General features: G+C 34.4%; 2 protein-coding genes across 3 annotated transcripts; one reads left to right on the top strand and one right to left on the bottom strand.

Moving 5' to 3' along the window:
• The first annotated feature begins 887 nt into the window (after positions 1–887).
• Positions 888–10,774, top strand: SS3 (starch synthase 3). 2 transcript variants are annotated; one of them, XM_078319599.1, is made up of 16 exons: positions 888–1,124; positions 2,498–2,558; positions 2,642–3,835; positions 4,261–4,475; positions 4,757–5,027; positions 6,686–6,861; positions 7,352–7,459; positions 7,552–7,661; positions 7,776–7,881; positions 7,977–8,144; positions 8,235–8,363; positions 9,589–9,771; positions 9,869–10,000; positions 10,099–10,210; positions 10,307–10,430; positions 10,511–10,774. In XM_078319599.1, exons 1-16 carry the CDS (start codon positions 1,032–1,034, stop codon positions 10,641–10,643), a joined length of 3,315 nt encoding a protein of 1,104 aa, XP_078175725.1. In that variant the 5' UTR covers positions 888–1,031; the 3' UTR covers positions 10,644–10,774. The 2 variants fall into 2 exon arrangements, with proteins under 2 accessions (XP_078175725.1, XP_078175726.1); XM_078319600.1 differs by having other exon boundaries at positions 903–1,124; positions 2,501–2,558.
• A 12,411-nt stretch (positions 10,775–23,185) lies between these two features.
• LOC144569770 (polyphenol oxidase, chloroplastic-like) lies at positions 23,186–26,603 on the bottom strand. Its single transcript, XM_078320242.1, has 4 exons — positions 25,770–26,603; positions 24,505–24,825; positions 23,965–24,253; positions 23,186–23,694 (listed from the first exon to the last, which is right to left on the bottom strand). Exons 1-4 carry the CDS (start codon positions 26,601–26,603, stop codon positions 23,402–23,404), a joined length of 1,737 nt encoding a protein of 578 aa, XP_078176368.1. The 3' UTR covers positions 23,186–23,401.

The raw sequence follows: 26,603 nt of genomic DNA, 5'->3' as shown, positions 1-26,603 counted from the left end.
TTTCACCTACATTTCAATGCTAATTTTTACATTAATAAAACTTTATTATTATTGACTGTTGAGTTATTATTTATTTATGATGCCACATATAAAATAACCGTCAATAACACGTCTCAAACAATTGATATACGTGAAAGATTTAAACGAAACGTAAGAAGTTATGCGTTATTGAAAGAATGCGTTAGTTTAATTTGGAGCTATTCTATTTTCGAGATATGCATTATCTTTTGTTGGTACTTTACGAATTAAAAAAGTTTGAAATTTTTTTTTATCTTCTTTCATCTAACATTTTATATGTTAATGTACAATTTATAATTTTCTCATTCCATCTATTAAAACACTTCAAATTTTAATTCAATTCACTTGTTATGTGGACCAAAAGCAAGTTTTTTTAGTGAGATATGCATTTTTCATCTTATTGCAAAGGTTTATTTATTCAATCTGCAACATAAAATCATGTCAAAATATTATTCATTTGAACCGATATTAAAATATACTCGTATGGACAATTGCACTATAATTTTTTTTTTAAGGCTGCAAATGTAACTGCAGATTTTTGTGGGGTCGTCAAGGAAATAAATGTGTATAGCTAAATTTTTTATTCACAATTCACAACATCCCACAGGACAGCCGCGCAAAAAGCCAGGTGGGTAGGACCGTAGTCCGTACGAGCCATAATTTTTTTGTCTATTTTTTTTTTTTTTTTGCCTATTTAAAGATCCATAGTTCATCCACAGCCACAGACACAGGCAGTTGAGCCCCACTGACATTTCTGATTTCTCCCAGATGGAACTCCCATGATGTGTTGGCAAGTTTCTTTGGCTCTTTCCTTCAATTTCTTATAACCAGGCTGATTATAAATTAAACAACAACCCGTAGATATCTCTTAACAAAGGTACGACAGTTTTTTCTTCGCTCCTAAATAATCGTAGCAATTTCTAGCACTCTCTCCTTTCCCTATCACAATTAGCACCGGATCTCCTTTCCATCTTCGTTCGGAGAAGAAAGAGAGAGAGAGAGAAGGAGGCAAGATGGAGACGGCTTTTCTTCGATCGAATAGGCCCCTTTGCTCGAGAGGGAAAATGGACTTTAAGCTTAGACCGGACATGGCAGCTTTCACTCAAGTAAGCGCCTCTATCTCTTTTTATTTTGTGCTACGCATATTCTGAAGAAAGATTTTGATCCCACATTTTTTTTTTCTTGTGCGGCTTTATGGTTCCATTTTTCACAGTCCTTAGCAGCTATTTACCCGTAAAGGTTCTAGTGATTAGATGGTATTTTAATTGGACTGTAGGTATTCTGTTTGATTGTTGGGGAGCAGGAGGTTGGGGTTTGTGGCCTGTGGGGATCGGGTGGAGTCTACATCCCCTTGGTTACCTGATTAAGTTGTGCAGCATGTGGCTGTCCGATGGATGGACTGGCAGCCTTTTAGGAGGCCTGTCAGCTTTGGATTTGTAATGGATGGTTCGGATGCTGCCTCACCTTAGCAGGCACCTGAGGGAAGGGTTGGGTGTGGGGGGGGGGGGGGGGGGGGGGGGGGTTGTTTTCGAATATCTGGGCTGCGTAACCGTGTAATCAATTTGGCCTGAATACTCAATTTGACCTGTACTTGACATGACATGACCTGATCCGAATCTTGATGAGTTCTAAACTTGACTGATCCAGAACCTATTAGCCTCAAGCTCGGCTAAGCCCAGAGTTTAAATTGAACTTGACCTAACTGGCCTGAAGTCTAACGGGGGCGGAGCCAGGCTTTCAAACTATAGGGGTCAAACACACAATGAGGGTCAATTATATAATATTTTTAAGCCGAGCATGGGGGTCTATTTTACAGTACCCATAGCATTTTACTATAAATTATATAAACAATCATGCATAAATTTTGAAAAAAAATGGGGTCAATTGACCCCCATTTAATCTACATAATCCGCCTCTAGCCTAACCTATTATTACCTGAAATTAGCCTGGAGCACTGAAAATTTGATTCGACCTTGAGCGGGCATGACATGAGCCGAACTCTGATAATTTTGAAACTCGACTGATCCATGACATGACGTGAATCTGAGCCTAACCCGACGGACCCAAACCCGACTAAGCTTGCCTCCTGAACCAAACCATGATCTGATTGATGCGAAACCTGACCTGACATAACCTAACATTAACCTGGCGGACTGAAAATTCGATTCAACCTGAAACTTACATGACTTGACCTGACTCGATTTACTGAAGAGTTATAAACGTGACTGATACAGATTTATGTATACACCTAACCTGATGAGCCTCAAGCCTGACTAAGCCTTGATCATGAACCAAACTTTGACCTGATTAGTGTGAATCCTCACCCGACATAACCTAACATTAACTCGCAGACTGAACCAAACACAACTCGACCTGACGGCCACCTGTCCTAAAATGACATTAATTTATGACCATTCTGATTAAATAGTGTAATCGGACAAACTTTATCTAGTAATTAGTTACTTTTTATATGTTTCAGCAGACAGTGCGATTCAATGGAATACTAAGGAGCCAAGTCATTTGTGCCTCATCAAGTTCAGGTTTCATGAAATAAAAGAATATGTGGATTTAATCCCTTTCATTTTTAGTCTAGGCCCTTGATTTTATTAACTGCAACCATTAGGTCCAAGGAGAAAGCCGAGGAGAAGCGTTGCTCCAAAGACTAGAGACCTCTATGTGAAGGGTTCCTCCCCTATTAACCAACAAGAGGAAATTGAAGAAAAAACACCCCAGAATGTGAGTAATGGGAAAGGTACAACTGAAGATGATACAGAGTTAAGGGCGGGTTTGGAATCTTCCTTATTTGAAGAAGAGGAGATTGAGAAACCTGATTTGTTGAGTTTCCTTGACAAACAAACCGTTCATGTTGGAGGCCGGTACAGTACCATAAGTAACACCATACTAGAGGAGAAAGAAAATATAGTAGAATCAAGAAATGTTAAGTCTGCTGAAGATGAAGTCAAAATTGATGCAGCTTCTAAAATAGAAGAGCCGGTGCAAGAAGAGGTGCAGGAGATAGAAAAGCCAAAAATAGATCCAGAAGAATACAGGAGAAGAGTTCAAATCCTTGCCCAAAAAAATTTGAGAAATGGCAATATCTTTTTTGTTTATCCTGAAAATGTGGAGCCCGATCGGGAGATAGAAATTTTCCTGAATCGCAGTGAATCAGCTCTAAGAGACAGTCTGGATGTACAGATAAAGGGCGCATTCAATGGTTGGAGATGGAAGTTTTTTACCGAGAGGTTGCACAAAACTGAATTTAATGGTGATTGGTGTTCATGCAAATTATTTGTTCCTAAGCAAGCATATAGAATTGACTTCGTCTTCTTTGATGGGGGTGATGTGTACGAAAACAACAACTCAAGGGACTTTTTGGTAAATGTGCAAAATGATATGGATGAGAGATCTTTTGAGGAGTTTTTATTAGAGGAGGAGAAGAGGGAATTAGAGAGAATTGCTCAGGAACAGGCAGAGAGAGAAAGAGCAGAGGAGGAGAAGAGGAGGAGAGAGAGAGAAGAGGAAGCGAGGAACGCTGACCTTGCGCAGGCCAAGTTTGAGGTGGAAAAGAAAAAAGAGGCGCTGAGTCGTGTGATGCCGCTTGCAGGGACAAGTAGTAGTGGTCTGTGGGAGTTTGAGCCGTGTGGGTTCAGAGGTGGGGACCGTGTGAGGCTGTTCTATAACAGGAGCTCTAGGCCTCTTGAGCATGCACAAAATATTTGGTTGCATGGTGGGTATAACAACTGGTGCGATGGTTTGTGTTTGGTTGAGAAGCTTGTGAAGACTGATAAGAGAGATGGAGATTGGTGGTGTGCTGATGGTACGTGAATTTGCTATTTTTTAAAATTTTTTTTTTTTGAGTAAAAGGTTGGAGGTCAAACCACCCACCTAATTAATATCCACAATGATTGCCCCTTCCGGGTACCTGCGACCTCCCACATGGAGAGCACTGCCTTTGCCACTAGACCAAAGGCTGGTTCTCATTTTTTGCTATTTTTTTTATATAAATTTGTTACTTACAAGGATTACTGTACCGTTATTTTTGTACTGTACCTATTGGAACCAACTGGTACACAGGTTGTTGTAAACTAATGGATATAGATTGCTATATTATGGTGGAGTGTTCTGTTAGGGCCCACTGGGTTTGTACCATATGTTTCATGCCGATACTTACAATTTATAAGAACATTTCACAATTATTTCTCCTTTTATTTTAAGATTTTTTTGTTTGTGCTGTTTTTTCAGTTGTTATTCCTGAGAAGGCACTGACACTAGACTGGGTATTTGCTGACGGGCCCCCGCAAGAGGCACGGAATTACGATAACAACAATTTCCAGGACTTCCATGCAACTGTGCCAAACTCCATCTCACAAGAGCAGCTCTGGGTTGACGAGGAGCACAGAATCTTCAAGAGACTCCAACAGGAGAGAAAGTCTAAGGAGGAGGCCGCTCAAAGAAAGGTTTCTTTTTCTTTCAAGAGCACGAACAAATTTCTCAGTCCTTACAAATGGTCAAATTTTCCCTGATTTGACAACTATGCCTAAATTAAGCCTTAGTCTAACTTAATTAATCCCGACTCACTCTAAATTGTTCACTTTAACTACCAAACACGCAAAAACGAAAAAAGGAGAAAACAGGAAAGATAGAAAATTATGAAATTAATTGATAAATTTTTACCAGTGCAGTGGTCCCTACTGACACCAAAACCTATTGAATTTCTATATATTTTTACTTCTTCCAGGCTGAGAGAATAGTACGCATGAAGGCTGACATGAAAGAGCGTACTATGAGAGCATTTTTGCTATCACAAAAGCACATAGTCTATACTGACCCGCTTGAGGTAAAAGCGGGAAGTACTGTTACTGTATTTTACAACCCTTCCAACACAGTCTTAAATGGAAAGAGTGAGGTATGGTTTAGGGGTTCCTTCAACCGCTGGACCCATGGAAGTGGTCCTTTGCCACCCCAGAAGATGGTCAGTGCGGAGAACGGGACCCACTTGAAAACCACTGGTAAGAAAATATCTGATTTGATATTTGTAGTCTGATGCTTTCAGACATTGCTCGTAAAGAGGCAAAAGCAGTGTATTAAAATGCGGTCTATGCGGTCGCAAATGTGTATTTGGTTTCAATCCGCATAGAAATTATTTCTCTGTGGTCCAATATGTGGTTCCGCATATTACTACTGCATATTCGGTCTCATTTTATTACCGCATATTTGGTCGCATATTATCACATACTTATTTGTATGATATCGCATATTACCGCATATCACCCATACCACATATTACCGCATACTTGTTGCATATTACCGCATACTTGTTTATATATATATACAAAGAGAGAGTGACTAATGTGCATTCGAATGTATATGGGCCGAAATACACACGGTCCAAATTCGACTTTTCAAAATCCAAACGGTCGATCTGAACCGTTCATTTTGTTGTCCATATTAATATGTGCCTGGATACCAAATTTTACATTTTTTCTGAATTTTTTTACTATTTATTAAGTATTTTACAAAATTGTTGATCCAACGGTGGCGGCTGATTTTACAAAATTGTTGATCAACAGTTTTGTTAAGCCACTGTTTTGTTCTGGAGCGGATAATTTCTGGATTTGGATCCGGATATTTATGGAGTAATTTGAATAGTGTCCGGATTCGGATACGGATTCGATTACTAATCTCTAAACGGAGCGGATATCCGGTTCTATCCGGAACCCGTTTCCTGAGGGTGTAAACGGATTGAATATCCGAATTCTATTTAGGACCCAGTAATTCTTAGCGTTGTTCTCTTTTCTTTCCTCTGCGCTGTCTTCAAATAATAGAGCAGGCAACTTAAGTACTTATATACTACTACATTATTTATCTGTGTCACTCGTGGGACTAACACTTTTCCCATTTCATTCGAATTTCGGATACCAATCTTTATGATATTTGAATATGAATTGGGCCAAAGCAAAGCAATGGGCCTGAGGCCCTGAGCAGTTTCCTAAATCTTAATACTTTTCTTTCTTTTACAAATATATCATATAGTTTCCTAAAAGTCCAATAAATTTTATTTGTACAAGACATTTCTTTTTACTAAACTAAAACATATATTTTAATTATTTTTAAACCTTTTAATTTTTGTTAATTTGTATCTAAAAGTTTATATAACTCAATTATCCGATAATTATCCGTTTCATATCCGTATTCGAATCCGTATTCGTATATTATCCGTTCCGTATCTGTATCCGTATCCGTTTAAGGCGGATTTGGTTTTGAATTTTGATATCCGTTTGCTATCCGTATCTGTATCCGTATCCGCTCATTATCTGACGGATGCGGATATGGTATCAGCATTATCCGCTCCGTTTTCACCCCTACTCAAAGCACATATTAATATGAACAACAAGATGAACGGTTTGGATCGACCGTTTGGATTTTGAAAAGTTGAATTTGGACCGTATGTATTTCGGCCCATGTACATTCGAATGCAAAGTAGTCACTCTCTCTCTCTTTATATATATATATGAATTCTTATTTTAATATCTGCATATATAAGTCCGCATGAAAATCTGCATATGCGGCCGCATACCGCATGAATACCACATTTTAAAACATTGGGAAAAAGTAGATCTCAGTCCTAACTTTTCCAAACTCCAATAGGATTTATATTATTTTGTAGTTAAAGTTCCACTGGATGCATACATGATGGATTTTGTTTTCTCGGAAAGAGAGGATGGTGGGATTTATGACAATAGATACGGTATGGATTACCACATCCCTGTTTTGGGAGGAGTTGCGAAGGAGCCCCCCATGCATATTGTTCACATTGCTGTTGAGATGGCACCTATTGCAAAGGTAATTTTTTTTTTTTTTTTTTCAATTTTCTTTAGGTACATAACCATCTCTGAAACCTTGATCATGTTGTACCCCCAAAAGACATTATTTTTCCTATTGATCTAGAAATGTTCTAGAATATAGTTAGGGGCGGATCTCAGTGTATTAGAAAGGTGGCTAAGCCACCTCTATTATTTTAAAATTTTAGTTATATATATTGAAATTCAATTAAATTTTATTTTTTTAGAACTTTCTATATAGTCCAATCTCTCTCAATAATAATCAAATATTTACTTATAGTGTAGTGGTTAGAGCTTTATCTTGTTGTTGAGAGGTCTTGGATTCAAATTCCACTCACTACATTGTGCATTTTAATTTTCAACCCCCTTTATAAAAAATTTCTAGTTCCGGCCCTGAATATAGTAGCAAGACTTAGAATAAGGAATTTTGAGCTTGTTTATCTATTCGATTCACATATTAGCTAAATCAGTTAAATACTTTTGTTTTGAAGGTTGGAGGATTAGGCGATGTTGTGACGAGTCTTTCTCGTGCTGTACAAGATTTAGGTCACAACGTGGAAATTATTTTTCCAAAATATGATTGCATCAATTTCAATCTTGTAAGTTCATCATTCACACCTTTCACTTTTATTTCAAATTTAAATCTTTTGTTTTTACTTGTTGACTGAGTGTTACACTTCTTACGGTATAGGTACAGGATTTACAATGCCAAAAAAGCTTCGCGTGGGGAGGTACCGAGATAAAGGTTTGGTTTGGCAAAGTTGAAGGCCTTCCTGTGTACTTCTTGGAGCCCCAAAATGGGTAAGTAATTATAACTGCCTCTAATAATTTATATATCTTTTGTTTAATCTCTATGACATTGCATACTAATTTTCTTCTTTTGCATTTTTCTTTGAAATAAAATAAAATATGAAGAATGTTTTGGGTGGGATGTGTATATGGAAGAGGAAATGATGGTGAAAGATTTGGTTTCTTCTGCCACGCTGCTCTTGAGTTTCTCTTGCAAAGCGGGTCTCGCCCTGTATGTCTTTCTTACAAATTTGATGTTCTCGTCTTCTCTTGATTTGCTAATAGATTTTTGAGAAATACTCTTTTTTAATCTTCTTCTTTTTACAGGATATATTACACTGCCATGACTGGTCAAGTGCACTGGTTGCATGGCTATTCAAGGAGCATTACATACACTATGGTCTGAACTCTAAAGTTATCTTCACTATTCACAACCTTGAATTTGGCATCCACCAAATCAGCAAAGCCATGTCTTCTGCTGACAAGGCCACCACTGTCAGTAGCTTTATCTTACTCCTGTAGAATGCAAATTTGTCTCTGCTATACCAAATTATAGCAAGTAAAGGTTAAGTTTATGATGTGTAGGTGTCATATACATATTCTAAGGAGATCTCTGGAAATCCTGCAATTGCCCCTCATCTACACAAGTTCCATGGTATTGTAAATGGAATCGACCTCGATATCTGGGACCCCTACAATGACGACTTTATCCCTGTATGCCCACCTCTCTCTATTCCTCTTTTTCATTTTATATGGTTTAATCAAGCTTTTTGATCATTGATCATACATGTGTACCCTTACCACACCAGAAAAAAAAATGATGATTTTGGCTTTGTAGATGATAAGTAATAATCAGGACTTTTTTGTTAAAAAAATAATAATAACTAGGACTCGATCTTTTTGGATCTCAAAATACAAATGGGTTAGAAGGATGGGCATGAGCTTAATTTCAGTTTTTGTGTTGGGTCGTAATGGATTTTCCGAATCTGGCCCACTTCACTTAACTTTCTAGGGTTGGAGTTTTTTGGATATATATATATATTTTTTTTCATTTTTGGGGGAGGTTGGGGTGGGGGTTGCAAAGAGATGGAATATGGTAATTATAGCTTTACGGTTCCCTTAATTTTTAGGTTATAGAAGGTGAGGTGGCTTCTTTCCTTGTAGTTCCTAACATAGGCTTCGTCTTTCTCGAGTAAAGAGATAAGTCTAGGGGTGAATTGGTCTTTAGGAAAACCAGAATGCCTTTTTCTCTCTTTTTGTAGACAACCACGCAAACCCTAATTCCTATCCCATCTAACTGCCCCTCACCACACTCACTGTCTCCACCGCAAAGCCTCTCTTGATCTCTAGTTCTTTCTTTTAGGCTATGAATGTTTCCCTCTTGCACACAGATCTCATCCCTGACCTGATCTTAATCTGTATGTTTCCAGAATTTGAGACTGTATACCTCCTAGCCACCTTTAATTGTCTTCATCTGCTCAATCTACGTTTAGAAATGGGAATCACCCATCTAATCTGTGACCAGTATTTAGCACTCTGGTCCCATGAGGTCTAACTACTTCCTCTTTTGCCTTTTTTTTTTATTATTCTCTGGTGATTTGTCATTTGATTTTGTTGTGAAAATTATGGATTTTGATTTATTTTGATGCTTTGAATAAGTTCATTTGTCAGATCTGGTGTAGATATGAATCAGATAAGGCACACTGACCAAATTGTCATTGTTACTTGTCGATCTGATCAGATCTCTGATGCTCTGACCGAGTTTCCAGGACTTCCATTGCAATTCTGTTTGGTATTTCTTTTTAATGTGGGCTTTGTGAATGAACTACGATTTCTGATGCTCAACCTCAAGTGTTCTGGACGGTTCTAGTCCTAGTTCATTATGTACAAGTGGGAATGTATTTTCTGACAAAATTATTTCTTTTTTGTTAAAATTTAGGTGCCTTATACATCAGAAAACGTAGAAGAAGGCAAGAAGGCCTCCAAAACAGCACTGCAACAGAAACTGGGTTTGCGGGTAGGGGATTACCCGCTAGTCGGAATAATAACCCGGTTAACTGTGCAGAAAGGAATCCACCTCATAAAGCACGCAATTCATCAGACCTTAGAGCGTAACGGCCAGGCATGAACATTCTCTCTCAATATTTCGTTTATTTTTTCAACATTTGACTACTACAGCAGGAGATCTGACCATAAATTACTACTTTTTTGAATTATAGGTAGTTTTGCTGGGTTCGGCTCCCGATCCTCGAATTCAAAATGAGTTTGTGAATCTTGCAAACCATCTGCATTCATCTCATGCAGACCGAGCCCGGCTTGTTCTGACCTACGACGAGCCTCTCTCCCATCTGGTAAGTTTTGTTTCCTGTAATAATTTTCTGCAATTTTTTAATACCTTGACATACTATTATGATATTATCTAACTTTTTGTTGTTTATATATGCTGTAGATATATGCAGGGGCAGATTTCATACTCGTTCCATCGATCTTCGAACCATGCGGGTTGACCCAGCTCACAGCCATGAGATACGGGTCTATCCCTGTTGTCCGAAAAACTGGAGGTAGGTTGTTTTTTCCTCTTTAACTGTTCTTATTTTTTTTGTTCCCAATAAATTGTCAGGAAGTAACTAACTAGATGCTTTTTTCTTGAAATTTAGGGCTTTACGACACAGTATTTGATGTTGATAACGACAAGGAGAGAGCCCAAGCAGCAGGAGTTGAACCCAACGGGTTCAATTTTGATGGGGCTGATGCCTCAGGTGTCGATTATGCCCTCAACAGGTACAGCCATTTAATTAAAAAATTGATATGTGATATCTGCTTATCTATCCACTGATTTTATTATTTTTGGTAAATTTCAGGGCAATCTCGGCATGGTATGATGCGAGGGACTGGTTCAACTCGCTGTGCAAGAGAGTGATGGAACAAGACTGGTCATGGAACCGACCAGCCTTGGATTACATGGAGCTGTACCATTCCGCACGCAAAAATTAGCGAGTTTTTTAAAGAATGTAGAATATAGGGAGGGGGTTGGGGTAGAGTAGTCTTGTAAACAGTTTTGTACAGCGCCTGTCGGCCATTCTTTTTGTGTATCAAAGTTGATAATAAAAAAGTTATATTTTCTCTGACTGTAAATTAGGGGGGAAATAAAATTCTAACCGAATCCAATTTTGACTCGACCTTAATAAAATTGAGGACTGATGAAATTTTCTCAAAATAAAAATAAATATCCGTTTTTTTTTGCTGGGGCTTTTATTTTATTTTATTGGATTTCAGTCCTTAAAAAAAATGTAAAATTACATCTTTTTAAGTGACACCCAATTACACCCTTTTTGACTTTACTTTATTCTCATAAAGAGAAAGGATCCAATTACATTCTTTTTTTTTTAGTGACATTGAATTATATTATATTTTTAAAGTCTAAACAGTCGACTCAAACTGTTTAACATGATGAATATGTTAAAATGTGTTTGCAGATTAAATTTTATATTTTTTGGAATTTTAAGAAAATCGCTATATTCAGACTATTGAATTTTTGTTAAAATGTGATTGCCGATCAAATTCAATGGTTTGAATATAGTAATTTTGTTAAAATTTCAAAAAATATAAATTTTGATTTACAAGCACATTTTAATATATTCATTATGTTGAACAGTTTGGATCGACTATTTGAACTTTAAATTTTTAAAAAATTAAGTGTAACTGGTGTCACCAAAAAAGTTGTAATTGAATCCCTCGTCTAAAAGATGTTTGATAAATTTTACATGTAATACCTTTGATTGCAAACAGGTATTTTTTTCGAAATGCTAAAGTTCCGTACAATGGAGGACAACATAATTTATTGCATGAATATCTCTATAGAATAATGGAAAAATAGTAATATCCCGTTATCAATTTCATTACCTTAGACACATCAGACACTTTTTAAATGAGAGGAGAGAAGTGAGAAATATGAACCATCCGATCAAGATAAGTAATAGAAAGAAGTAAGTCGAACGGTTGGTAGTAGAGGTGACATGCCATAGCTAAGAAATTTTGGAATGAAACTGATTTTCATGAAGTCTAGATTATTACAATTTGAAATTAGTTCCAATTGGCACCGAGTGAAACTTTATATTTCACAAAGTATATATCTAACAAGAGTAGGGTTAAAATGCACCATTGGTTTTGTGCTCTAATTATATCCCATGTCTCTCTCTCCGTTTACAAAGTTCAAACAGTCGATCCAAACCATTCATCTTGTTCTACATATTAAAATGTACTTAGAGACCAAATTTTATATTTTTTGAAATTTTTTTATTATTTTTTTAGATAGGTAAAAAATCACTGCATCTAGACCATCCAAAAACAGTGATTTTGTACCTATCTAAAAAAATAGTAAAAAAATTTCAAAAAATATAAAATTTGGTCTCTAAATACATTTTAATATGTAGAACAAGATGAACGGTTCGGATTGACTGTTTGAACTTTGTAAACAGAGATAGAGACGTGGAGCATAATTGGGACACAAAACCAATGGTGCATTTTAACCCTTCTCATCTTACAATGCAACATGTTTTTGGAATACGCTATAACGCACTAACAACAGTAGTTTGGGCTAAAGCCCGTTGGACTTGGGCTATATCAACATCCCCTCATATAACCTGAGGGTAAAGTTACTAAATCCAGTCCGTTCTTTCAATATAGGGTGGGAACAGTGTTTTAACACATTTGGCAGAAAGGCCTTGCCACCAAATAGAAGGACACGGTGGAATGTAATTTGGGTTGCGGGAGTCGGAGAATTATGGCACGAGTGAAACAGGAGGTTTTTTTCTAACAAAAAAAAATGGTGCATTGCTTAATTTATACAGCATTAGAGATTTGTTAATGAATAGATTCTGTTTGAAATAAGACATTGTAATTCAGTAATTAGATATAGCTTAGAATCTTTGTATAAATAAGGGTAAATTTCGCTGTGGGTCACTAAACTTTGTTATTTGTTACGAATTGGTCACTCAAATTTGATTTGTCCCTTTTGAGTGACTCAACTTTGTTATTTGTCCCAATCAAGTCCCTCTATACTTTTCCATCCAAAATTTTAACGGAATATTCCTATTCCGTCCAAAAAATTAACGGAATATACTCATTTCATCCAAAATATTAACGGAATGAGCATATTCCATCCAAAATACTAACGGAATTAGCATATTCCGTTAAAATTTTGGGTGAAAAAATATAGAGAGACTTGATTGGGACAAATAACAAAGTTGAGTGACTCAAAAGAGACAAATCAAACTTGAGTGACCAATTCGTGACAAATTCGTGACAAATAACAAAGTTTAGTGACCTACAGCGAAATTTACCCTATAAATAAACTTAATTTCTTATCAATATATTTATTGGCATTTTTGTAAACCATAAAAAAAAAAAATATGGTGCAAATCTCAAAGCAAACACCCTACGTCTACAATTACATCGAATTTCTTTTGATCCAGCTGAGAAAATATGGACCTTTCCTTATATATTGTAGGGCACATTGCCTGAGAGCATCTATATGGCAGTTTTTTTTTTTTCAATTGCTAAACTGACATTGCATTTTCTATTTTGGTTGCTGGGTTGTACAATAATTTTTAAATTAAAAAAATTGCTTTTAAAGAAAATGTTTTCTTTTGAACACGTTGACACTTTCTCTTTTTTCTATTCGCTCCTATCTCTATCTCCTAAAAAAGAAGGTTTTTTTCTCTGACTGGTTCGTAACCCAAGCGAAAAAGAAAACTTTTCTCTTTCATTTTTGCGCACAATTTGCTTGTTCCTGTTCGCTCTTTTGTTATTATCGATATCTTAGATTGATTCATCTTTCAATTCTTCACATTTTGAGATCCCAATTGCTGGGTACTCTTTTGATCTTCAATGAGCGTCATGACTACAGATTTTTGTTCTTCTACCTTCGTCCCTGCTACCTGTTTGGAGAAATTGTTTGAGATTTTGTAGTGTCGGAACATATACAATTGGAAGAATTGTTTGATTTGTTTCCAAGTTCACAAAAAGGGAGAATATAAGGTAGAAGGGTACAAGGTAGAAGGGATATAAATTTGCTGTTATTCCAAAGGGATCACATGACCCTGTTATTCCTATTCCAATCGTTCATAAGTTTTTCATGTGTGAATCTCAAGAAAAAAGTTTTTCGTGTCCGAATCTCGACAAAGATCAACGGTTAGAATTGGAATAACAGGGTCTTGTTATCTCTTTGGAATAGCAATAGATTTATATCCGGTAGAAAGGAAAGAGGGCTTCTTCAAATGTTTTTGAGTTAAAAATAAGTTGGGCAATAGTCAAAATTGAATGTGATGATGATGAAATAATATCGTTGTGAAGAAGAGAGAACAATATCGCTGTGATGATGAAAGAAAGAAATTTGCTGCTGACGTGGCGCTCAAAACAAATTAAAACGAATTTCACGATGGAGCAGTTTAGCAACTAAAACTAACTTCATTTCTATTTCTCATTAGCAACTGTAATTAATTGCTAAGTAATTTATGAGATGGAGATGCTCTGAGAGAATATGTTGTCCCTTGCATACGCTTTCAAAGTATTTTTGGTGAATTGATTGGATGATCTATTAATTTTGTAAACTAATATTTCTCTTCTAAAGTTTCTTTAAAAAAAAAGAAAATAAATTATGTGTAATTTTCTATTTTTATAATTTTTCCAGCTTCGAAGCATAAAAAATGACTTATTCTATTAAATGCTTAAAAAATTATTGCTCGCATTGCAATATGTATTATATGACACAACAAAGATCTGTACGTATCATTTTTCTTTTGAAAGGATCCGAATCATCAGATCTGCTTTGACATGAAATATATTAAAAGCATCTTATCTATTTCACCTTGAATCGGATTGATCCGAATCGGATGGTCGGATTTAAACTCAAAATTTGAGTTACCACATAAAGGATCCGGAATTATAGAAGCAGACCTAACCTGCCTTGATGCAATTTCTATAATTTAGCATAGAGAAGAAAATTAGTCACGGCGTGACCAGTCACGTCACAGAATATCACATCACGTTACATCACGTCATGTCACGTGTGTCGATTACGTGACGTGACTCACGTGTTGCATGACGTGACCATTTGTGTGATGTAACTGCATTCGTGTGAAAATTACACGTCAAGTAAAATATAGGGTATTCATTTTTTTTTTTGATACGTATAGAATATCCAGGTTTATCTTTTAGTGTAGGTTCAGTGATACTGATACTTATGCAGTAATGATTTTTATTTTTTCTAGTTTAGTTTAATGAATATTTGTAATTTAAATTTTTAAAGTAATGTCAGATGTCCAATGGTCTTTTCTAAATTTTTTTTTGCAATATTATTTACTTATTTTAAATTTTTTTCATATTTTTTATATATTTTTTTTGTATTTTCAATTATTTAAATTAAAATATTAAAAAATATTTGACGTGACTAATTAGCATCACGTCACGTGTAAACACGTTACGTATGGTCATAGTGTGACTACACGTGATGTGACCGTCCGTTACTATTTTAATCACATCACGTGAAAAAAATTTAATTACATCACATTACGTCACATAAGCAAATCACAGCGTATTTGTCACGTCACGTCACGGCGTGTCACCTATTTTCTTTTCTAAATTTAACATCATTAGTGCAGTTTATTCAAATTATTAATATTATAATCTGTCCAAAAATTGCCAACTTCAAAAAGATGATCCGCACTTCAAAACAACTGTCTTTATTTGACATATAATTAATTTTTTGTTTGTAGACTTAATTAGATGATGACAGAATAAATTAAAAATCAAACTAGAACAAGGCATGCAGTCAATAATTAAGAAGGATGGAGTTTTGTGTTTACTATGTAGAATAGTTTTAAAAACTTATCTTTATTAGTTATCTATTTAAAATATGCTTTATTATAACTAAATAATCTGTAATGTATGAAACTTAAGTCAAGTTGCACACAATTTTCTTTCTTTCTTTTTAAAAAAGTCCAAATACATGTGCCATTTAGGTAGGTTGACTAGTGGAAAAGGAAATAGAAGATGAACAGATGCTGGCAGACGCTAAATACCAAACACAAAATTTGCTTTAAAGGTTTTTTTCAATACCAAGTTGTCCATTGGTAGTTTGCGAAGTAGTCACTTTCGATAAAATATACTTTTAATTATAAATAATACGTATATGTCAGTGGACATGTGTTGTTTACGTAGAAATGATATGAAAAAAGTTCAATGTACATCTATCCAGTCAATGTGCATGTACGTAGTAATTAATGAAGTAGTTGCGACTCAGAACCAAATCGTGATTCATGCAGAAGCAATCTGTTCATGTCATCCATTTTTTTTTTTTTTTTGAAAACCTGTTCATGTCATTCTCAATTCAAGTCAAAAGAGATTAGACAAATACACACGACATGTTTGTTTTATTATGTGGAGAGCGATGGCGACAAGTATTCACATAAGAAGCGAAAACTCCATATTTGATAATGATAAAAATTACAAATAAGATTACAATTGATCACATGAAATCACATAGAAAATACTACAAAATAGCATAGCACTGCATGCTTTTTATTTTGAGAAATTTAGATATACACTCATCATAACTTCTTAATTTAGATATTTCTCCATCAAATCTTTTTTTTTTTTAGGGTAAGATGACAATCTGCCATCTAACGGATTTTCATTTAAAAAAGAGTATTTACAAGGCCTAAGTGGCCTGCTTAGAGAAATAGAAAATTAGAAGCTATTTACATCACAGTATCCTATTATTGGTAATTTACATCTCGATCTCTGTAGTGGTTACTCCATAGCTGTACTTCACTTAAGGTCTCTCTAGCTAACACCGAGGTCGGCTTAAATTGTTGGGTGAAGATCCTTATGTTGCGTTCCCTCCATAAGGCCCATAGACCCGCTACCCAAGCGGTTTTCCATTGTTGTGGTGTATTCTGAGGCCGCAAGTGCCATAGCTGAATGTGGTTTGATACAGATGAAGGAACAAGGTCCACCATAGAGGGAACGCAAATGAAAATTTAGATATATATTCATCAAAACTTCAAAATTAGTTATATCCCCATCTAAAATCATTTATATTATTAATAAACCCATTTCCCATCTTAAACAATTAAACATACATTTAATATTAATTTAAAAATTGAAATGACATATTTACCCATTTCTGATCAAACTCCTCTAAAATTGAATTTTCGCTCCTTTTATTCTTGTTCCATTTTTATTTCCCATCCCAACATTAGCATGTGATTTCATGTATTTCTTGTTTGTATATTTCTATTTTTCCTTTTTAATTTTTAACGCATTAGCTGGTTGGTCTTCAAATGTGTTTTTGACAGTAAAAGTTACAGATCTTTAACTGCAAAGTCAATATTACTTTCTTTCCCCCTTTCCTTCAGGTTTTATTTACCAACCTTAGTTTGTTGTATTATATTTAGCGAATCGCAATATGTAGTTGTTAAACTAATTCCAATTTGTTCTGTTTTTCTTTCCAATTTGATAGCTTGTTTAGTTGTTCATATCTTTCTTTTGACAGACTCAGTCCTTGATTGTGGATTTCTGACAAGCATTGTATTGCATTTGTTTCTATGCGTACTTTACTTTCCATCTATTTAGCTTCAATTTCAGTATTGATTAAGAATAATTTTTGTTTGCAAAAGAAAGCAAGAAAAAATAAAGATGCAAGCAAGATTAAAAAAATAATAATAATAAGATATATACGACAACAATTTTAACCCAAATTTCACCCTCAAAGTTCAAGTTCAATTTCTTTAAACAAATACCCAATTGATTCACCAAAAAGTTAACATGCAACTCCAATTGCAACCCCACCGGTGACCCCCTTCCGCACCTCCATCAACGAAGAAAAGGCCATTGATGCAGAATTGATGCACCACGCAACTTGTTGGGCTAACTGAGGTATCTCTTCACCATAACCAGGGGTGACTAATCGGAGTCGGCGACAACAAGTCGAGAGGTAGGAGGAGCCTGCGAGATCTCTTGCATTCTCCCGACTTAATATTTTTGACGCCTCTGTCTTCTCCCCTTTACTCGGCATTGCTGCCCAAAGTTCGGTGAAGTTTGATTCGTTGAATGAAAAAAGCTTGGTTTTGAATCTGTACCAAATTATTTGAGACGAAACAATCTAGTCAAACATTATCAAACATTATATCTAAGGGCAAATTTGTCCTTTAATTTTTTTTTTATCAATATTGATATTTATTTTTTTGTTGATTAAACTAAGAAATTGGTATATTAATAAAATGAAAGAATTTAGATGGGAAAATAACTAATTTTAAAGTTTTGATGGGAAAAATATCTAAATTAAGAAGTTATGATGGACATATATCTAAATTTCTCTTTTATTTTTATCTAAAAAGCTACAAAAGATGCTGGCAGACGCTAATACCAAACACAATTTATTCCTGTATACTTTTAGTGTATATTTTATTTTATTTTTGGTTTTAAATTACTTTTTGTTTTTAATCAAAACTATTTAATTAAAGCCTAGCACTATTGATGTCCATATCAATATGTGGTAAGAGATTTTTTTTTGTTTATTCTAGATTTTATAAAGAATTACTACCTGAAATATGAGCACTTGTCAAAAACGTTGGTCAAACTCATGAATGTATTCCAATTCTAAATCACAAAAATTACAAAACTGATAAAACATATGAAACCAGAAAAAGAAGGCGTGAATAGAGGATTAATAACGCAACAGTTATCTTAAACACTTAAAAGGAATTAATCAATTCCTCGTCTCCTGAATAATGTCTCTACAAATTATCATGATGCAGTCTTTAACCTTATCAGCTAATAATCACACACACATCTCTCTCTCTCTCTCTCTCTCTCTCTTAGGCCCGATATTTTTAAAAATACCATTTGATTAAAATTAATAAACCAAAATACCAGTTTTGGCTGGAATTATTAAATTTCGCATGGCCGCTGCGAGGGGAAGCGGCCAGCTAGAACCGGGCCGCTGCAAGGGGAAGCAGGCACTTTTTTGGGCCGCTTCTGGGCCCAGCGGGCAGGGCCGCTTTGGGGCCCAGCGGCCACCTTGATTTTGCATTTTTTTTTTTTTTTTATTAAAATATTAGAAATGTTGAATATATTTCTTTGAAAATAGATGAAATACAATATAATTTGATTTATTAGAAAGACTGCAACAAATAACCCGGATCAATATTTTTCAGGCCGGATTTTTCGCGGCTGTAAGAAAAATTAATATATTTCTTTATGTGTTATTGGAAAATAATAAAAATACTTAGATTCTGAGTTATTGATCCCGGTTCAAAAGTCACTTCTAGGTAATCCATAAAATATTGTGATCCTTCTAGTACATTTAATTTATAAAAAGTTGTATCTATTTTTGAAAAAAATCAAAATCTTTATTTTATTTAATTATTGTTTTTCAAAATAGATACAACTTTTTATAAATTAAATATACTAGAAAGGTCACAATATTTTCTGGATTACCTAGAAGTGACTTTTGAACCGGGATCAATAACTCAGAATCTAATTATTTTTATTTTTTTCCAATAACACATAAAGAAATATATTAATTTTTCTTACAGCCGCGAAAAATCCGATCTGAAAAATATTGATCCGGGTTATTTGTTGCAGTCTTTCTAATAAATCAAATTATATTGTATTTCATCTATTTTCAAAGAAATATATTCAACATTTCTAATATTTTAATACAAAAAAAAAATTATGTTTTCCAAAAAAGAAAAAAAGAAGAAGAAGGTGTAGTTCATTCTTAAGGTTCAAATTTCATCTTGAAATAAAAATGTATTTCTCGATATTTTATTAATAAAAAAGGATGGGGGATTAGTTGACAATACATCAAAATACACTCTTTAAAATGTGATCTATACTATATTTATATGATGCACATGAAAATGATAGAATTTGATGCAAGTTTTACTGTTCATCAAATGTCTTAAAACCTAGAAAGGTCACAATATTTTCTGTATTACCTAGAAGTGACTTTTGAACCGGGATCAATAACTCAGAATCTAATTATTTTTATTTTTTCGAAAAACACATAAAGAAATATATTAATTTTTCTTACAGCCGCGAAAAATCTGATCTGAAAAATATTGATCCAGGTTATTTGTTGCAATCTTTCTAATAAATCAAATTATATTGTATTTCATCTATTTTCAAAGAAATATATTCAACATTTCTAATATTTTAATAAAAAAAATTCTGTTTTCCAAAAAAAAAAAAAAAAAAAAAAATGCAAAATCAAGGTGGCCGCTGGGCCCCAAAGCGGCCCTGCCCGCTGGGCCCAGAAGCGGCCCAAAAAAGTGCCCGCTTCCCCTTGCAGCGGCCCGGTTCTAGCTGGCCGCTTCCCCTGGCAGCGGCCATGCGAAATTTAATAATTCCAGCCAAAACTGGTGTTTTGATTTATTAATTTTAATAAAATGGTATTTTTAAAAATATCGGCTCTCAGGCCTCGGTGGTCAAGGGTTTGATGGGAAAAAACAATATTTAGTCATTTGTTCCCATTGGGTGTTCGGCAGCCAAGGTTTTTCGCAATTAAATTCCTATTAAGTTCTCATATGCTTTGCTTTTCCTCTTTCAAAATCACTATTCCAATGAGATAAATTAGATTGAGTCAGAGTTCATTTTCTTTTTCCCAACCGGAGCAGCAGCTACTGCCATGATAAGTTTTGTTGTTTCTTAGCATAATTATACTACTTTATCATAATTATTAATATCAAATTAGATTTAGCTACTAATTAAAAATTTTAAATGCTTTCTTAAATTGTCCGTGGAACATAAAAAACTAAAATATATATTTTATCATTTGTCATGTTTTAATTAAGCTAATAGTTTAAAAATTATTAATATAAGATTTGAAATATATGACTAAAAATAAGTCTATATGCAAGGACTTATTTAATGCATTTTATAAAAAACAGTTATTTTTCTTACAAAATTTTAATTTAAGAAATACTAATTAATAATTAAAAAAGTCTAAATTTGAAATATTTAATGCATTTTGAAAAATCAGTTAGTTTTTTATACAAAATTTTAATTTAAGAAATAATAATTAATAAATATTATTATGTTATTGTTTAATCATTTTATTTAATTTTATTGATTTTTTTTATAATTATAATTGTATTGTTATCAAGTATTTTAGAAACAAAAATAAGATTTTCTACAACTATTCCCACGTGCAACCGAACACTCATTTCAACATATTCCCATAATAAATCCTGTGTGTACCCATGTTCATGGATTCCATTTTTTTCAAAAATGAATTTTCATCTCCGTCAAATCTCATCTTCTCCGTCAAATCTCATCCCGTGTAATCCCGCAACAAACAAACATGCCCCGATGAAAAAGCAAGTAGTTTGTACTATAGTTTTCTTCAAATTAAATAAAGGTTGAGAGGGGCAACATCAGTAGTAGTTTCCATTTCCCTTCTCCGTAAGAGCGGGCGTAAATTTGACAAAAAAAACTTGTATTCCTCGACTTGTAAGTTTGAACCATCAGCATCACAACAAGGACATGTGGGATTCAAGTGGATAATATTCTTTTTTCTTGCAAATATTAAAAGCCCCATTATGATTCATCAGTATTAATTAATTGTAATCATAATTATATATATGTACTTTCCAAACTTTTTAACTACATATGCCACGTCATACTCACCGCCAACTACGGGTTATCCGTTTCTTTCTTGCTATTTATCTTAATCTTTTATGTTTCTTTCCTTTTATTTAAAATAAATTGTGTGATTGGCATGCTTTTTGGTATACCAATCACACAATCTATTTTAAGTAAGAAAAAAGAAACGTAAAAAATTAAGAGTCAACTACATCTTATCCTAATTGCTTTTTTATTTTTTATTGTACATAGTTTTAACGTTTTGAAAAATTATTTATTTGTTTGTTGTTGTTTACACAGAGAAGGCCATACAACCGAGGGTCCGAGGCACGCCCAAAATTAATATCCTCAGAAATTTGCTTCGATATATGAAATTAGCAAATCCATGCATGAAATTTAACATGGCTGGATTCGAACTCATGCAATTCCCTTCTATATATAGGGTTAAAAGAAGTCCATGGAGTCAATTAATTCAAGCCGATTCAAACTAAAATTAACCATCCAAGTTCCTAGTTTAAAATATAAAATGATAAAATTAATATTCTTCACTATAGTATACAAAATAAAAATAGAGAAATGTTATAGTACTCCGAGTCATCATATCCGAGAGCGCCCCCCAAGTAGTTTAACAGAAAAACTTTCAATATTTTCAACTTTCATTTCCAGTGCTAATATCCAAACATTTAAAGATATGTTTATAACACTTTAAAATGTTACTCGCAAGCATATAAACCTATGTCTGAAAGCATTTTTATATAGTTTTAACTCTCAACTACTTTTGTCTTCAAGACAAAAAAGGAAAGATTTTTTTCACCCACTATTTTTTATTTTTTTTCTTTGATCATTATAATTTATTTTTCCCGATAATCCGTGATGAATTTTACAAATCTAAAGATACGAACGTTTTCTATTCAATTTTATCTTTCAAATAAGATCCATGAAGAAATACTTTTGAGTAATTTTAAAGTTATTTGTTTTTTTAAAAATAAAACTCATGAACATTTTAAATTTTCAACTTTTTAAATCTCAATCTACATTAAAATTTTCAAGACTTTGTACATGAGGTTTATATGCTTTGTACATGAGCTTTGTAAATGCAGTGTTATTGTTGGGGTTTAAATTCTTTGTACATGAGGTTTATATGTTTTATTCTTGAGATTTAAAGTGTTATTAATGAGGTTCATATGCTTGTACATAATGTCTATATGCTTGTAAACATAAGTTTATATTATTTTGAAGCAACATAAAAAAAAAACTAAAAGTCACATAGATTTATAGTGGTAAAAGAAATTATGACACAAATATAACTCAAAGTTATTCTTCATAAATCTCATTTAAAAGAGAAAACCAGGTAAAAAACGTTCATACTTTTAGATTCGCAAAATTCATCACGGATCATCGAGAAAATGAATGAGAATGATCAGAGAAAAATAAAAACTAGTGGGTGAAATGAATCTTTTTGTTTTTGGCTTGAAAACAAAAGTAGTTAGGAGTTAAAACTCTACAGATTTAGAATTTTAAAGTTTGCAGATAGAGGTTTACATGCTTGCGAGTAGCATTGTAAAATGTTATAAACAAAACTTTAAATGTTTGGATATTAGCGCTGGAAATGGATGTTAAATAGCATTGGAAATTTTTTCTGTTAAACTACTTGGGGGACGCGCTCAGAAATTTTGTTTGGGGTACAATTGTCAGGCTCCATAAAAATACTCTAGTAATTAATCTAATAAATGAATAAATTGGAAAAAAGTTCGAAATTTGATGCATGCCATTTTTTATTTGAAATTTTAAACACTTATATCACGCTAAAGTAAATAAATGAAGACGCTTTCCTCTATCCTTTCTTCCAAGTACAAGCACAATTGCATTATTTCAAGCGGTACGAAAAAAAGAAACTAAATAAATTCTAACAACAATGCAGACCGGCGATTGTGTGTACAGAATCTCTGGCAAGCATCTACCTCTCTCTCTTATTTAGTACAAACAAAGTACCAAATCCTTTCACCTCAATAAAATACGCGCTAAAGATTTTTATTTTTTTTATAGACATGCACATGCATGCATGTTGAGCAAATTAATAACCCATTTATTCTTCTTCATGTTCACTTAGAAAAGGCAATTCTGATGCCTCCAACGGAGACCTTATCCTTCGAACGCGGCACAAGTGTGACAAAGACGGCGGGGTCGTCCTCGGCCCCGATATCCTCTAATAAATCGGTGATGCCAAGCTTGAGCACGGTTTCGAGCTTCATCTCCTTCTTTCCCTTCTTGTGCTTGTGTGGCAAATGCACAAAGCTGCCGGCGAATTCACTCGCATTGGGTGTAATATCATCATCATCTGTTGCGTTGATGTACACGTCAAACTTGATGAATTTGTCATGGTCCAGCTTTATCCCTGCAGTTAGAAAAGGATTCAACATGAAATAATTCTTACTTTATTGTTTTGCATGCAATAAACTCATATTCTAGTAGTGATAGAAGCTGTTTCAATTTCTGAGTCCAAATGCTACGTGTTTGTATGATTTCTGGTTTTTATTATGGAACCATGATATCGTAGTAACAACCGTAGATTCGTGATGTTGTGAAAATAATAACATATTAGTTTACTTAATAATTATAAATTTTATGAATTATGATTAAGGGGTGAATTTTGAGGTAATTATACCTTCAACAATAAGCACTTCCTCTTCTTCGTCCTTGTCCTTGCTGCTTCGTGACACCTTGGGACGTGATATAGTAGCAGTTACTGGCCGGTCAATAGTTACGGGAAAACTGGGTTCCGTAAAAGCAGGTGCAGGGGTCTGATCCGTTTCCGAAAGTGACCTTGCCTTAGACTGTAACTTCTGTACTGTCTTTTTTGGTGTAGGTCTGGAATTGAGCCATGGGATGTCTACATCTTGGTACTTAAATCTCATGGCCTCATTATCTAAGCAATCCTTGACTTTAACTCTGACCTGTTAACAAGTCAAGCCATCAGCTAAGACCTTTAATTCAGTGTGTTTTCTTTGTTATGTTAATTATGCAATGAAGTTTATATCAAGGAAGAGGTATGCAAGAAATATTGTTCAACCATGCATAGAGAAAATTAACGTTACAAATAGTTGAACGGTTATGTATAAAACTAATTAGTAATTATTCAAAGATAGACTTTCGTGATATATATATATATATATATAATTTATAAATAAATAATATGAATATGTACCAATTGAGCGTTCTCATCATAGAAAAGGAAGGTCGTATTAAGCCAGTCTGAGTCAGTGAAATCCCGATGCTTCCCTCCAAGTTTCTTCCAAACATACCACAACCGATCGATATTTGCATGGTGAGCAAAGAAGATCGGGTCACGCGCAGCAGAGTAGAAATTGCCCATGTCTTCTCCATTGGGCTGGTTCCGATCCCCCGTCCAAAAATGCACGTTTCCATGCGGTGTGCTCTCCAGTGAGCCTTGACCAGGGTTAGGTTGGTCGCCAGCCCGATATGCTGACCCCATGTAAAGTTCTGGTGTTTTACCATTGGATACCACCTGTACTTTTCAATTAACAAAAGAAGAAGAGATCAATATATACATATTAGATCTTAGAAACAACTATTAGTTTGTGTAGATTATCTAATAATAAAACAGTTGTTCCTAAATATTGGTGCAATCAATTATTAGTTTTCTGATTTTCAAAGTCTAAACAGTCGATTCAAACTATTAATATGATCTCTATATTAAAATGTGTTTGGAGATCAAATTTTATATTTTTTTTTTATTTTTTTTACTATTTATTAAGTTAGTTTTAAAACTGTCGATTTTAATAAACACTGAAAAACTTATTAATCATTGAACAATGATTTTAAAATTGGCTTAATAAATATAAAATTTGGTCTCGAAACACATTTAAAAAAAAATTTAATATTAAACGGTTTAGATCGATTGTTTGAACTTTGAAAATGTAAAAACTGAAACATTTGTTTCAAAGTCTAGGAACAAACATTTTTATATATATATATATATGAGGAGAGATCAAGTTACAATAATTTTTGAGTTACAACAAGTTATCACAACTATTTTCTACATTTTCAAAGTCCAAATCATCGTCCAAACCATTAGATGTGATCTCTACAATAAAATGTGCTTGGAGACCAAATTTTATATTTTTTGGAATTGTTTTACTATTTATTAAGATGGGTACAAAAACTAGTCAAATTCAGACCATTGAATTTTGTACCCATCTTAATAAATAGTTAAAAACATTTCAAAAAATGTAAAATTTGATCTGGAAGCATATTTTATTGTGGAGATCATGTTGAACGGTTTGGATCGACGATTTGAGCTTTAAAAATATAAAAAACAGTTGTGGTAACTTGTTGTAACTCAAAAATTATTATAACTTGATCCCTTCTATATATATATATATATTCGATCCATAGAATTTTGAATATATCTCATATATGTGCTTGGAGACATGCCATTCTATGACATACCTGACGATACATGATCTTCAGGTTATTGTCAATCTGTTGATCTTTGGTAAATGTTGGATCTGTCCCGTTAAAATCTAGGTCAACGGGGAACGGTGGTTGGTGCTTCGCATCACGTAATTTGTCATATAGCGACGATGATGGGTTTGCGTACAATGCCGGGAGCTGCATACCGGCCGGTGCGTCCCAGTTCCAGAATGGGATCGCAAAAGAATCATCTCCAATCAACTTCCCCAATATGCGCTCATGAAAGTATAGGTAAAACCTGTGCCAAGGGAAGAAAAGCCAGCATTTGTGAATCTCTAACTCAAGATCTGGAAACCCAACTTGGTCGTAAGCACCATCGCAATATGCACAGTGCACATTTGCCTGTTGCGTGAAGTTGCGTGGATCGTCAGCGGGCAGTGCTTTCATGAGCTCAACAGCTTTGGCATATTTGGCTATGTATTCTTTATCCACTGCATGAGCTGCGGGCCGTACACGAAGCGGGGCCGACTTGGGTGGAAGTTTGAAGTCGACTATTTGACCTTTGTATGGCGGGCAGCAATTGACAGGTGTTGTATTGTTCGGTAAGTCAGGGGGGCCACACTTGGAGATATCTGGTGCTTGTACCGGCGCAGCCAATGCACTGTAATTCATGCCAAGGCTGGTTGTCACGCCATATAAACCACCGAGGCTGATTAAGACCTCACGCCGGCTGGAGTTGGGTTTTTGGCTGTCGTCGGAAGTGGACTTGCATGCAATTTTAGGGTTATATGTTCTTCTAGGGAAGTGAATAGGGGAGGAGATTTTGTGGGGCTGGAAGTTGCATGCAGAGGGGGGAGAGGAGGATAGCAT

The sequence above is a fragment of the Carex rostrata genome, chromosome 18, assembly GCF_964058835.1.
Source record: "Carex rostrata chromosome 18, lpCarRost1.2, whole genome shotgun sequence".
Taxonomy (NCBI): domain Eukaryota; kingdom Viridiplantae; phylum Streptophyta; class Magnoliopsida; order Poales; family Cyperaceae; genus Carex; species Carex rostrata.
Note: the sequence above shows the minus strand (reverse complement) of the source record. Positions and strands in the feature narration are given on the sequence as shown.